At 50.7% G+C, this 14,726-nt stretch overlaps 1 protein-coding gene across 3 annotated transcripts in view; it reads right to left on the bottom strand.

Annotated features, from left to right (window-relative positions):
• The window catches only part of THOC5 (THO complex subunit 5), a 29,489-nt gene extending 16,301 nt beyond the window's left edge, over nt 1-13,188 (bottom strand). Inside the window, exons 1-9 of one of the 3 annotated variants that reach the window (XM_054006561.1) lie at nt 13,145-13,188; nt 12,153-12,263; nt 10,993-11,136; nt 9,668-9,781; nt 7,845-7,942; nt 7,036-7,182; nt 4,112-4,226; nt 3,331-3,463; nt 38-115 (exon numbers count right to left, since the gene is read on the bottom strand). In XM_054006561.1, coding sequence (XP_053862536.1) covers nt 38-115; nt 3,331-3,463; nt 4,112-4,226; nt 7,036-7,182; nt 7,845-7,942; nt 9,668-9,781; nt 10,993-11,136; nt 12,153-12,248 — 925 coding nt within the window. In that variant the 5' untranslated portion in view covers nt 12,249-12,263; nt 13,145-13,188. Of the gene's footprint in view, nt 1-37; nt 116-3,330; nt 3,464-4,111; nt 4,227-7,035; nt 7,183-7,844; nt 7,943-9,667; nt 9,782-10,992; nt 11,137-12,152; nt 12,845-12,881; nt 12,963-13,144 lie in introns of those variants that run through there. The other 2 variants (XM_054006563.1, XM_054006562.1) reach the window with 2 other exon arrangements.
• Between the last annotated feature and the right edge of the window lie 1,538 nt (nt 13,189-14,726).

The raw sequence follows: 14,726 nt of genomic DNA, 5'->3' as shown, positions 1-14,726 counted from the left end.
CCAAGGCAGGCAGGTGGGATATCAAGTTATAACTTACCTTGGGAGTCCTCTGGTGGCTTGTAAAGGGCTTTAGCTTCTTCCACACTCCCTTCGATTGCCACAGCCAGCTTCTTATCTGTGGAAGGCAAAGCGCCATTCAGCACATCTTGAGGTAGGAAGCCAGGCAGTTAAAGGGAAGGTTGCTGCTGCCGGCCACCTAGAGAGGCATCAAGCTTGGAAGCAAGGATGCCAAGGAGTTTGTCAAATTACTTCTGTAGCCTCTTCCCCACTCGCAACAGGCAGATTCAGTGCCTAGTGGGCAGCTGATCTGAACCTGCAGCATCACGGGCATCTCTGCGGCACAGTGTAAGACATTTTGTTTGTAAGCATTCTCCAGAGCTGTGGTGACATCACCCTCCCATCCAATGCTTTGTGCACCTCTCCTCAGGTGGAACGGCAGTAATGACACCCAGACACTCTAGTGACATTGTGGTGCGAGGGGGAAATCACAAGTTTCCCACTCGGATTATTGTTTCGCATTACCCTCTATCGATACGCCCCATTCCCCAAATGCTGGTATCCCCTATGTCGGGCAAAATGCCAGATGTGTTGTGATCCTGCTTTAAATGGATTTTGTGCAATGCAACACCCATCAAGGCATTTTTACCAGGCTCATCGCTGTAGCAGGTAACTGCATCTGGGCTGAGGAGCCTCAACTGAAACATCCCAAGAAGAACTAGAGATGAAAGTTGGTCAGCAGCGTTTGGCATGCACATGTCTGCATGTCAGCAATTGGAAGGAGTAAAAAGAACAATTCAAAACTGATCACAGGACGTCCTTTTTCACACAACATTTAATTAAGACTATGGAACTCACTGCCACTGAAGTTGTTGAGGCCAAGAATTTTGCAAGAGTCTAAAAAAGGACAACGAGGAGTCCTTGTGGCACCTTAGAGACTAACACATTTATCTGGGCGTAAGCTTTCATGGGCTAGAACCCACTTCATCAGATGCATGAAGTGAAAAATACAGGAACAGGTACAAATACATGAAAGGATGGGGGTGCTTTACCAAGTGTGAGGTCAGTCTAATGAGAGAAATCAATTAACAGCAGGATACCAAGGGAGGAAAAATAACTTTTGAAGTGGTAAGAGAGTGGCCCACTACAGACAGTGGACAAGAAAAAAAGGACTGGTCATGTATACGAATAACAAGACTATCCAGTTATATTAATGATATGTCCTGAAGCACCAAAACTAACTATTAGAAATCAGGTTGAGACTTAATATGGGAGCCCATTATCCCACATCTGCTACTGCAGGCTTCTTACGTCTTCCCCTGAAGCATCTGGTGCTGGCCACTCTCGGAGACTGGCCTCGGGTCCAATCTAGCCTGGCAATCCCTAAGGAGTCTCAGCCCCAAGAGCTCAGCTGTGGGATTGGTTTAGGGGTTTCCAGGGTGCCCATCACCACAGTATCCAAGCACTGCACAGAGAATTAGAAGGGCCACACACTGGGGTTCTACGCTGGGCCCTGTCGGGGCTCTAGGAAGCTCTAAACCCGGGGGGCGGGGATTTGGCTATTTTAAAAACAAACCATCTTCTGCTACAAAGGAGGCTTCTGGCAGGTCTCAGATGCAAGGAAAGAAAGGTACTCATCCTGCCTGAGGGGCTGGGAGGAGGGTTTCATGTTAGCTAATGGGGTGGGCCTGAAAAGGACGGGACGGAGGGGAGGGAGAGGGGCCAGAAGGGAGAGGAAGAGTGATGAAAAGAAGTGCTATCCCCTGGCTGTGTGTGTTGAGAAGCAGATGACAGTTAAACAGGTCTCAGCAACAGTGAATTTGCAGGGCAAGGAAGGGGGCCCCTTGACTGGCAGATGAAGTTACAGGAGCGCACTGAGGTACAGTCAGCACAGAGGGCATTAGCCTGGGCTCTCCTGGGAGCTGCCAACCCATGTGCTTTGACAGAGGACTTAGAATCACAGAATATCAGGGTTGGAAAGGACCTCAGGAGGTATCTAGTCCAACCCCCTGCTCAAAGCAGGACCAATTCCCAGCTAAATCATCCCAGCCAGGGCTTTGTCAAGCCAGGTCTTAAAAACCTCTACGGAAGGAGATTCCGCCACCTCCCTAGGTAACGCATTCCAGTGCTTCACCACCCTCCTAGTGAAATAGTGTTTCCTAATATCTAATCTAAACCGCCCCCACTGCAACTTGAGACCATTGCTCCTTGTTCTGTCATCTGGTACCACTGAGAACAGTCTAGATCCATCCTCTTTGGAACCCCCCTTCAGATAGTTGAAGGCTGCTATCAAATCCCCACTCACTCTTCTCTTCTGCAGACTAAATAACCCCAGTTCCCTCAGCCTCTCCTAAGTTGAGGGGTTGGATTGCCTCCTTACTGCACATGAGCCACACAAGGGATGGGAGCCAGGTCAATTTCAAGGCTCTGCCCTGGACCACGTCTCCCTGACAAGTTACGGGCTTTGTCCCACTAGAGGAAGCCACACAGGAGCTGATCTCCCAAGCCGTACCCAGCAAGCAGTAAGGCCTGGTCCAGGCTGCTACATCGTTCGGCGTGTGAAAAACCCACCCCTCCGAGCGCCGTAGCTATGTTGACCTAACCCACAGTGTAGACGCAGCTAGGCTGACAGAAGAATGCTTCCATTGCTTGGAGGCGCTGGAGTGCGGACATCAATGGAAACACCCCTTCCATCACGGGGGTATGGCTGCATAGGTCCACCAACATAGCTACGCCGCTTTTGTCCCAACAGCGCAGACATGGCCTTCAACAGCCCTTTCTGAATGGTCCTGGATCATGACAGCCCAACAGGCAGGAGTGCCAAGTGCCAACGCCATACTACTGTGGGGGCTGTTGACGTGGCATATCTGAGTTGGCTGCTGGCTTTAAAGCCGTCACTGCAGCAGTGCCCACAATCCCTGATCACCTTGAGTGGGCCACCAGGGATGGAAGGGGCAGAGGTTTGAAAAGAGCTCTCAAAGGAGGGGTGTGGGAGGGCGGGGGCGAGGGATTCAGCCACAGCAGCCAAATGAATTAGGTTCTCAAACGATGCTGCTTCATCAGGCTGGCTCCCAGGTTGTGGCTGCTCCCAACCGGGCTCCAAGAGCAGTGGTGGAGGAGCCACACAGGGCGTGCAGAAGCAGCGGAGGCAGAGTGGATTGGATGAAGCAGAGTCATCCGTGAGTCTTGCAACAGCAGGGTTTTCTGCAGGCAGCTGTGAAATTTGGCCCATGGGGGATGGACTCCTCACTCCCCTCAGATCACAGCTTTCAGTGACACAGATGAAGGCTGTCTCCACTGCCTTACCCCCACTCCCCCGCCATTGATACTCACCACAGGCCTGCCCATAGGCATTGGCTTGGACAAAGAGTACATAGAGAGGTGGTGGCAAGTGTCTAGCCGTCTCGTACTGCTTATGTGCCTGGTCGAAAGGCATGAAGAGATACTCTTGGACAGGGAGGGAGGCCTGGTGGGACACAAATCACATGCACGATTAGCACTGGAATTGTTTGCACACCAGCCCAGTCACTGAGTGCTTTGTGCTCTATGCTGCAGTGCAGGAGACCTGGAACCTGTGCCAGGAGCACACACAACCCTCTGGACAGAGGGCACCTTGGGGTGCTCAGCAGCAGCAGCCACCAGAGATAACAGGGGGAGGACTAATGGCTCTGCAGATGGGAGAGAACCCACTTCCTTCACCTGCTCTTCCCAGCCAATCTGATGCAAGGGGAGGAAGCTACAATTGCTCTCCATGGAAGGTCCCATCTAACGAGTCTTCTGCCAGCACCTCGGCAGGGGCCGCTGCACAATGGGATTGCACAGGAAATCCTCGCCCTGTGAGGATTTGGAAGCGCAGGTAAAGGAGCAGGAAGTAGTTCCAACGCCTCTGAACAGCCTCAGTCCCCTTGCTCCCAGTGCTCTGAATCTCCCTTTCTGTGGATTTAGACCGCCTGTCCCCACACCAGCTACCCCACAACAACTGAGGGTTAGAGGGCAGACAGGCAAGGGCAGCACAAAGGGTTTCTGATCCACCTAGCAGGAAACACACAGACTCTCACTGCAAGCGGCCAGTCTCCCAGGCAAAGAGGAGTGCTGGGTTAAGCTCAGGAAGTACCTGCATGATGCTGTTGAGCCGGGGCTGGAGGCTGCTCAGATATTCCTTCTTCACTTCGATCTCCTTCAGGATCTTCTCCTTGTTGGCCAGACACTCCTTATACTTCTCCGCCAGCCTGCACAAGAGAAGCTCATTTACAGCACTGCGTTCACAAAGGAGACACATGTCAGATCAGAATCTCTGCTCCCTGTTGGTGCATTTCTAAACCTCAGGATCCAGAGCTCCTGATTCCACTGTCAGGGGCTCCTGAACTGCGACAGGTCCCTCTATGCTTTGAAGTCTGCTTCAGAGCCTATTTCGATCAATATCTGACCTTGCTGTCGCCTCTGAAGTGATGTGATAAATGAAGAGTTCATTAAAATCCAAGGGAAAGGGAAGACAAACAGCAAGAAACTTAGCAGAGCTGGAAAACTGGAAAAGTTGAAAAGAACCCTGAAGAGAGTTCAAGAGAGCATGAATCTGTTAAGAGAGAACTGTTGAGGTGGGATCTCCACATGGATCTTCTCAGAGTTGGGTTGCCTGTGGAAGCAGCCCAAAGCAGGTAGTAAACTCCATTCCAGACTAGCTGGTCCCTTCAGGCTTTGGAATCTATGAAAATAAAACTGAGGAGAAACTGAGAAACTTGAAGAGTAAATGTGCCATTTAGTAAACACAGCAACATATTCCAAGCGCTTTTCTACTTGAAGAAATGAGGACATAGGAATGGACCCTCCTTACTCCCCAGATCTGCTCCCATATTAGCATCTCAACTGCTGACTTTAGCGACAAAGTACATTCATGCTGCTTTATTGGGTCTGTTAGCCCCGCAGAGCTAAAACAGCTACAGGAAAGTCTTTTCCATCATGTGCGGTCATCAGAAGCATTTTTTTTTTAATTTTTATTAAGTGCCTATTCATAATAGCTGTGCAAACTCATGGAGGACAATGAGGTTTCACATATGACTAACGGACTTATTTGGCCTAAAGAACCTTTACTACTGGCTCTGATAAAATGAGAGAGAGACCAGCTTGACTCTCAGAACCCAAGAGGTGAAACCCCCCTCATCACTTTTAATTGTGAACTGAGGATAATTGCTGATCAGAAAATGGTTCTTTCGCCCCTGTGATTTTTTTCATCAAAAAACAGAATGCCTGAAAGGCAAAATATTTTGATTTGGAAATGCCACTGCCGGGTCTGATGGGAGTTGTACTTTGGGTGTCCAATGCTACCATTCTGCTCTATACAGGCTCCTTGGTCTACATGTCCCAGGATGTACCATGGTCTCCACTCTTGAAGAGGGATGGCATGTAGCATAGCAGTTTTGCATCATGGCAGATGAAGTCCAGCTGGGGAGCCTGGCCCATAGAGAAGAATGGAAGCATGAGGCAGCCAAACTACAACTCTCACTGCACACTGCGGTGGCATTTCAGAATCAAAATATTTCAGCTTTTGAGCATTCAGTTTTTCACCCCCAAACAAATGGAGGTTTCCCACGGAATGCAGAGCCGTTTTGTGAAAAATTCTTGTTTTGTGGAAAACCCAATTTTCCATCAGAAAAACAGTTTTGACAGGAAGGCTCTAAGGCTGTTTGGAACGGAACCGCCGAGACAGACGTGGATCCCCACAATGCCAGTTTTACACAGGCCTCACTCAGAAATACAGCTTTAGCTAAACAGCATAGTCATACCTATCCCATGATGTTATGGGAGGGGGTGACCGGCTGGAGAATGGCAGAAATGGAAACCCACAAAGCTTCCAGTCAGAAGAGTTCTCATAAATAAAACCTACTTTTAAGCTAGTTCAAGAGACTACACCCCAGAAATTAGAGTTGCCAAGCCAGGGAAAAGAGACCATGAACACTGTAGGCACTAGGGCTAGGAGTTGCACAGGTGACTAATGATTTAACCACACACCTTCCACTCACTTCTGAGGGAAAACCTCACCCTAGCTCTTCTTTGCTTTTTAAAGACGGTTTCCAATGTGCAGACATTTTTAGCGGGACACTAAAGCAATCCTTTGGCAGGATGCTCCTCCTGAGGTTACTGATGGATGATTTAGGATTGGTGATGGCTGAGCCCGTTAATGATGACCCATTGGAAAGCAGCAACGGACAAAGAATTGCATGCTCTCAGCGCCACCTGGTGGTGTATATAATCTGTGCAACTAGCACAAATTCACAGCCATGGACTTGCCAGTAGTTCTTTATGCCAGGCCAAGTATCACGCATCTGTTTGCTGCATGTTCAACTGCACTAAAAAGACTAAGGCCATCCCCTGTCTAGTACAGGATTGCAGGTCAATTCCACAGCCAGTCTTGTGGACACTGGATTTCACAGGCACACAGCTGATCAGATCTAAGCACTGCCACCATGGCTGCATTGCTGGCCCACTCCTTGCTACAAGGATCAGCTTCCAGAGTCAACGAAGTCAAGTGGCCCTAGTTAAAAAGCACGGCTCTATATGGGGCTGCCTGAATCAATGACATCATAGTTACATCCCTCATAACATACACCTCCCCTTCCTCGTTTGAACTAGGGAGCTCTTAGGCTTTTAAAATGCAGAATTACTCTTCACAGCCCACTTCTGTCAAACAATGGGTGTTGTTCTTCTGGGAAGAGACCAGGGCATAGCTCCGGCTCCCTTTAATTAGTCACATGAGAGAAGACTCCCTGAACTGAGAAACAGGATCAAGACACTGTTTGGAATAAACCAGAAACTACTGTACGGTAGAAACAGTTCTGAGAGACAGGCCCATCTGTGTGTTACAAAGGGACCTGCCATTTGTCCTTTAGTAACTAGTTTAAACTGACTTTGTAGCCTCTTTGTTGTTACTGTATCGTTGGGTTATTTTCAAAGAGCATGTTCCTGGGCTGTGATGTATACACCAGCAAACGCTTGGTGCCAGGTAGAGACAGGACTGATCTGAATGGTGGCCCGCTGGCTTACCTTTTGCGCTGCTCCAGCTCCCAGTCGAGGCGGGCCAGGGTCTGTTGGTGGGGCTCATTGAGGGTGATGTCAGGCTTGCTGATTTCTGGAGGAGCCTCTTTGTAAAATTCATCCACGCTCACTAGATCAATCTCCTCATGTTTTGACCTGCAGAGATGGAGGAGGGATGAGGCTAGGAATCCCGGTGCAGAGCTGCACCATTACCAGCAATCTCACAACCTCAGCATTCATTGTTTCCCAATTATGAGACCCACTTTGCAACATGAATTACTACAGTTCCAGAGAGCAAAATGGCAACAGGCCCCACACCGTTCATAACTGAACAGGGCCATTCCTTTCCTGGGTGTTGGCAGCACATGTTCCTTGCCTGGCTGTGTCTCCTGGGATTTACTGAGGAGTCAGCCGAGGGGCAGTCTCACTTTGTATCAGCTCAGAGATGTGACGGTGGAAGGTGCAGCCTCTGGAATAACTACACTGTGCAGTTCAGTTAAGCATTTTAGAGACTAATCCAAAGAAAACTTCCTTAGACCAGCACGATGCCTATCAAAATCCTTCACAGTATTTATCCTGACTGTCCTGACTCTTCCCTATGCACCAGTCTCCTTCCACTTGCCCAAGGAACCTCCAGGATATCCAGATCACATGCCAGATTCTCAGCCCTAGTATGGCTGCATTCAGGATTCTTAGGATCTTTCCGAGACTGGAGCTAGGCTCTCCTTGTGACTCTAGGCATCACACGTTTCCTAAGCCCCTTTGTATCTGACACGTGCAACTCAAGTTACAGCCTCCTTCTCTCTTGCTGGACTCACTTAAACTCCAGGCATTTGGTGATCTCCTTCTGCAGATGCATCACCTCATACAACAGGTTCTGGAGTTGCAGGTGATAGGCGTCTACTTTCTGCTTTGCCTGAAAGAAGAATGTGATCAGGTGAGTGTAAAAAATCACAGTGCAGATAAAACCAGAATTAATAGAGCAACGTGCCCAACAGATGGCAAGGACCAAGGGCTGCTATTTGGAGATGGCAGATATTAGGGAATAGCCATGGTGAAACCCAGGAGATGATATGGACACCAGCCTGTACAAAATGGCCTTGAGCTCATTACTAGTGGGGAGATCAGGGTGAGAACCAAATCAAATTGGATGTTCTTCTAAAAGATCTGCTCTAGTTCAAAGAATTAATTCTCTGGTCTGTGTTAGATAGGTCAGACCAGATGATCACAGTGGTCCCTTCTGAATCTATAACTACTGCAAACAAAAGCTGCCAGATCAGAAGAGAAGCTGACTTTGTAACTCTATGTGCCTGCTATAAGGACACTGCTAAGGCTTTTCATTCCTGTGGGCACTACTCACTGCAAAAAAGTTTTGCAAATTGGAAACCAGTGACTGGGTTAGAGCAAGCATGCAGGTATGTAGGGTTCAAGGAGCTAGCCAGGCTGGGAAGGTTCTAAGGCAGTGGTCCCCAAACTTTTGACCTCACACCCCCCCTTACCTCTGTCCGCATCTCCCCCATACACACACCGGGAGCGGGGCTGGAAGAGGGACTGTGGCTCCGTGAGGGGCAGGGTGCAGACAGGGATAAGGGGGCAGAGGCTGCGCTGGCAGCCGGGGCCAGCAGCGGAGCTGGGTGGCTCTTCCTCCCTGCCCTCTGTGGGGGCTGGCCCAGGCCCCAGCCACACACCAGTTTGTGGACCCCTGTTCTAAGGAGTTCAATGGTATCAACTTAGCTTACTTGGAGGTTTATGCGTAATTAATAAGGGTTTATCTTAAACACAGTGTTTGGGATTTACCAGTTACTTCTACATTGATATACTATCAAGCTAACAATTACTGGTGCTATGGTAATGGGTGAATTAGAAATACCTAGAGAGAGGATTTTGATCCCTGCAGAAATCTGGAATCTGAATAATAAACTTGATTCTCCACATTAAAAATAAAAAAAAGGATTCATGGCTGAAGCAAGGGACAGGCCATGCCAAGTTGTAGGGAAGAGGCTGCAGCGATTAGCAACAACACAGCTTCTTAGCTCACTACCTGCGTATTTACTTGATAAGAACGTAAGTCAAGTTTTTTCAGGAACACCCATCACTGTGTCTTTATCTCCAACCCAGACCTGTGAATGGTCTGATTGTACCGACATGGATACTTCCAAGCAGGATCTCCAGATAGAAAAGGAGGGAGAAAATGCAGGGCAGCATGGACTGGTACTTGAGAGCCCCGGGGCCTATACCCAGTTCTGCTGGGTAACCATTGTACAGGGAGAATTCACTGGCCCAAGGAGGAAATGATACACCTCCTTTGTAAAGTGCTTTGAGATCTAGGGATGCAAAGTTCTACACAAGAGCGAGGCACTATTTTCTTCTCAGCCCTGCTGCACATCAGATCAATAGCAGCTTCTTGACTGTTATATCATGTCTGAGACATTAAGAGGGTGCTGCTGCTTCATTCATTCTAGTTATTAGATTATCTGCTTCACTTCAGTGGAGTTTCCCTGTAAACCTCTAACTCAGAGATCACTTGGATCTAATCCAGTGTGCACTAAGGTACCAGACAGTACCCCCGCCCCCCCACCATTCCAGAAGATCCTCTGCCATTCCAGGTAGCATCCCTTTCAATCTCTGGCCTCCATTGTACCTCGTGGGTCTGATCTCTCCCCTTCTTTAGTCGAATATGAGCCAAACGGTTGAGTTTCTTCAGGGTCATGAAGTGCATGCAGCTCTGGATCCGACGCTCTTCTATCGCAACAGCCTGACAAGTAGGAAGGAGAGCTGGCGTAAGGAAGTTTACTCACTAGTAACTGTTGTTTGAGTAGATGGCCACTGCAGAGACACTTTGTTACTGTGCATGGGAGGAGTAACTAGAACAAGTAACTTTGGGGGGCAGTGCAGAGCCTGGAAATAAGGCGTACATTTTTGGCAGTGAGGGTAATAAACCAATGGAACAATTTACCAAGGGTGAGGTGGATCACTGACAATTTTTAAATCAAGATTGGATGTTTTTCGAGAAGCTCTGCTCTAGGAATTATTTTGAAACAGGTCTTCAGCCTGTTATACAGGCGGTCAGATGGGATGATCCCAATGGTCCCTTCTGGCTTTGGAATCTGTGAGAGAATTCTCAAAGGTGAAACGCTGGTTAATATCTCTAGGACTTCCTAAGGTGCCACATATTTCCAGGCTCACTGGAAATAGACATGTAGGTTTTCTCTCCACACTCTTTCCTTAGTCCAGGAAGGGATCAGAATCAGAAGGGCTCAATACAGGGCTCTTTTTCGCTCAGGGGGCCGGATTCATGACATCCTTCACTGGGATTTAAACCTTTCAGAGACCAAGTGTGTTTACCCTTTGGTTCAATCATCAAACAAGCCTGACTATTACCAGGTGGATCTACCCTATCCTGGAGGCACACAGACTTCAGTCAATGACTCGCACCCATGTTTCCATTGTATTAGGTGTAGTGACAGCTGCTAGCCTGACAGCCCTGGCTGAAGTCCTCCTCTCAGCCACAGACCAGCCACAGCACAGGCAGCTGCAGTGCCCGCTTTCCCTAACAGTATGTCTCAACTCTGAGCCGATGTGGCCATCCTGTGGGGGCAAGAGGTGAGTTAAGGTCCATGCTCTTCGCTCTCTAAACAACAGTCATTAGAGTCAGCTTGCTATGTGAACACCTGCCTAGCAGGAACTTGAACGAGACCCACCAACTCGCTTTACACAGGCCCCCAAACAGGCATCAGGCAGCGGTAATCAATAACCTGGGCTGAATTCTCTCCTGTCCCCACACCGCTCTCCTGAGCTATTCAGTCCTCATATGTTATTTGGTTTTGCTGAGACTGTAATAAACGCCTTCCCCCTTTGTGCATCTTGCTAAGATGCCATGTGGATTTCAAACCCACTGCTTTCCTGGAACAGCAGAAAGATATTTAAAAATGCCCAGGGGAAAGAACTCTAGGGGCTTCTTCTTACACTGTCTTTGCTGCCTTTGCTCTTCAGATCCTGGATTTCTGCCATGAGCCTCTGAAGTTCCTGGCAGGTTTGCTTGTAGAGTTCATAGTCTTTGTTGGGATCTCGGAGTTCCACCTCTGCCTCTTCACTGTAATACTTCACATCCTGCAAAGAGCCAGAAATACAGAGCAGCACTTAACACTCCCCCACCCCCCGTGGGGTCAAATCGACACTCCCTCCATTCCAAGTTTAAAGCAGCTTTATGTATCCTGAGAAGATCTAACTAATTGCTGGTATGGCAAACTCCACCGGGGATCTCAAAGTCTTGCGAGCTAAGGGCATGGCTACACTCGAAACTCCAAAGCGCTGCCGCGGGAGCACTCCCACGGCAGCACTTTGAAGTGCGAGTGTGATTGCTGCAGGTACTCCACCTCCCCGAGGAGATTAGTTTACAGCGCTGGGCTGGGAGCGCGGCTCCCAGCGCTGGGGCACTGTTTACACTGGTGTTTTACAGCGCTGTAACTTGCTGCGCTCAGGGGGGTGTTTTTTCACACCCCTGAGCGAGAAAGTTGCAGCGCTGTAAAGCACCAATGTAGCCATAGCCTAAGACTGTCTCTCACACTGTCACTAGAGACCAGTATTGATTCCAACCCCACGTAGTTTGACAATCAAGAGAGGAAAAAGAGCAGTGAGTAAAGTTCTTTCAATTATCAGACAGGATGGAAGACAGTTTGTTAGCACTAGGCTCCAGTTTAGTTGCCACCCACACCCAATCCCCCCTCAATCTTTTCAGGGCTTCTTAAAACACCCCAAGATCTTTTTGGGGGCAGTGCAAATTTGTGACACACACAAAAAATTGCTCAGAGAGCACAAGGTGCAAACTCTGGCTCCCAGAGTCATAAACCATCTTTTCTCAGGATGCTGGCAATTGCTACAGGCAACTGTTGCTAAAATTCCCATTGACTTCAGTAAGAGTAGTGTAAGGCCAACCCTGAGTGCTTTTGAAAAGCTCACCCCTATAATACAGCGTACATGTGGGGGGTGATATTTTTCTGATGTCAAGAGCTTTCAGACCAAAGCAGTGAGCTGAATGACAGCCTCTTTTTCTGCATTCCAGCCAGCCCCACAGGCGTCTGATCTGCATGCAGAATTGCCACAGGCTTATAATCACCCTACCCCACCTGGTCAGGGTCAGCCCTGCTCCGCTTGCTCTCCTGTGGAGCCCCATCGGTGCGGATGACCTTGGGTTTCCTCTTCTTGCTCGAATCAGACGACATTTCTTATTTCACAGGCTGTGGAGCAGGAGAGGAATATAGAAATAACTCGTCTCCAAAGAGGAGTCCCTCAATTCCTTTGAAACAAACCGGAGCTACTGTCAGAGCACTAGTACACCAGCGGGAGGTAATTCAACCCCTCCCTCCCTATCCTAGTCACTACAACTCTTGTCCTGATCATCACGCCCCTCAGAGTGTGTATCTGCTAAAACGAGACTCCTCACATGATCTGCCCACATCACTGAGTCCTTTCACTGCCTCCCCATTTCAGTGTCATACCTCTCTCTCCTACTCACTTCCGAGGGCCTCCAGCACTCTGCCTCATCTGCTTATCCCACCGAGCCTCATCATATCCCCACCCCCAAGGATGTGTCAATGCCTCATTTGTTGTCTGCTTTTCCCCACAGTCATCTCATCTCTCTATTGTTCTCCATGCCATGCGTATGCATGAACGCCCTCCCAGCTTTGCTTTGCCAAGCCATTCCCTGTCCTCGTTCAAATCCCCCTGCCTCACTGCCCAGAAAAAACAGCCCCAAATGTAACCAAACTCAAGCCAGCTGCTTGACCTAATTGCTGCGAGAGCCTCGTCCCCCAGTGCTTGGGCACATCGCCTCGTTGGGGGCCTTGTCTGCCTACCTGTCCCGAAGAACTCGGCACACTTGTGGGGGCTGCAGATAAAACCATCACCCGCCCCCCGCCCCCCCCCATTCCCTGTCTCTGCGCTTGGGGCCCCCCCGACCCGCACGCGGGGGCGCCTTCCAGTGGCCGGGGGAGGGGCCGCGAGAACAGCCCCCCCCCGAGCGGGGCACCGCGCCCCCGGCCACCTGGAGAGAGAAGCCCCGTCCCGCCCCGCGCCGCCCCCAGCCCCCAAGGGCCCCCGCCCCGCCCCGGGCACTCACCGGCCTCCCGACCCGCCACTTCCAGACTCCGAGCGGAAGTGCCGGGGCAGGAGGAGACGAGTCCGCGGTCAGCGAGGGCTAGAGCGTCCGCCGAGCTCTAGCGCCCTCGGGGGGCCCTTGGCGGAGCTGCAGGAGGGAAGGGGCCAGACAGATCCCTCCACCCACAGACCAGCCCCCATACCCGTGGGGGAGGGGCCCCAAAGCCCCTATTGGAGCCCAGAGATCCCGAGTCGCTGCCCCTCATCTGCAGCATGTGGGGGTGTCTCCCCTCGTCCGCTCCCCGCTTGTGGGGCACCTGGGGGGCCAGGCAGCTAAATGCCCCAAGGGCGACTCTGCCCCACACGGAGGGGTTCAAGGAGGAGACGGGGGTTGTCGGGATGGGACATGGTACCGGGGGGGTTCTGGCCGGTGAGCCCCTGCCCCCCAGCCCACTCCCCATCAGGCTGCAGAGGGGTCTGCACCCCCACTGACGTCTGATAGGCTGGGAATAGCAGGGGTTAGAACAGTGGTTCCCAACCTATTGATCATTGTGGGTTGCATATGCGACCCCCAATGTGTTATGTGGGCCACAGGTTGAAAACCACAGCACCCACTCCCGCTAAAACTCCCCACAGCCCCCAGGCTATGCCCAGCACCCCACACCCAAAGAGCACCCCTGGCTTGAAGTGGTTTCCATCATATTCAGTGTTTACAGTTTGGTTCAATGGCTCTCAGCCCCCGCCCCCCCCCCTGCCACTATAAAAATTGTCCCAGCCCCCATGCCAGAGACCCCTCCACAGAGCGGGGCCAGGAGCAGAGCCCCAGGGCCAGAGTTGGCAGCCAGGACCCCAGGCACAGGGCCAGGAGTGGAGTCCCACGTAAAACTTTGGGGTGCTGCAGCACCCCTGCAAACCTCATAGTTCATGCACCTTTGCCACTCAGCGCCCCCCACCCAGCCCCTCACTGCCCAGAGCCCCCCCCACAAACCTCCCCAGAGATCCACTCACCGGACTGCTGCTGGCAGGAGCACTCCAGCAGGGCTGCCTGATGCTATCTCCTCATCAGCCAACCCTGCCTCCTGCCAGACCCAAAATTTTGATTTTTTTCTTAGCACACAGCTGGGCTGCTGCTGTGTGCTAATTGGGCCGCATGTGGCCACGGGTTGAGAACCAGGCCACAATACAATAACTGCTTCCTCCTCCCCAGCAGGCAGAGATAGCCCCTATACTCCTGCCTGTTGTTCCCAGCACCATGGGAACCGGCTTACAAGAGGATGAGATTACAGTGGACGAGAAGCTGGATATGAGTCAGCAGTGTGCCCTTGTTGCCAAGAAGGCTAATGGCATATTGGGCTACATTAGTAGGAGCATTGCCAGTAGACAAGGGAAGTGATCATTCCCCTCTATTCGGCACTGATGAGGCCACATCTAGAGTATTGTGTCCAGTTTTGGGCCCCCCACTTCAGAAAGGATGTGGACAAATTGGAGGGAGTCCAGCAGAAGGCAATAAAAAGGATTAGGGGGCTGGAGCACGTGACTTATGAGGAGAGGCTGAGGGAACTGGGATTGTTTAGTCTCCAGAAGAGAAGAATGAGGGGGGATTT

The sequence above is a fragment of the Malaclemys terrapin genome, chromosome 16, assembly GCF_027887155.1.
Source record: "Malaclemys terrapin pileata isolate rMalTer1 chromosome 16, rMalTer1.hap1, whole genome shotgun sequence".
NCBI classification, from domain to species: Eukaryota; Metazoa; Chordata; order Testudines; family Emydidae; genus Malaclemys; species Malaclemys terrapin.
Note: the sequence above shows the minus strand (reverse complement) of the source record. Positions and strands in the feature narration are given on the sequence as shown.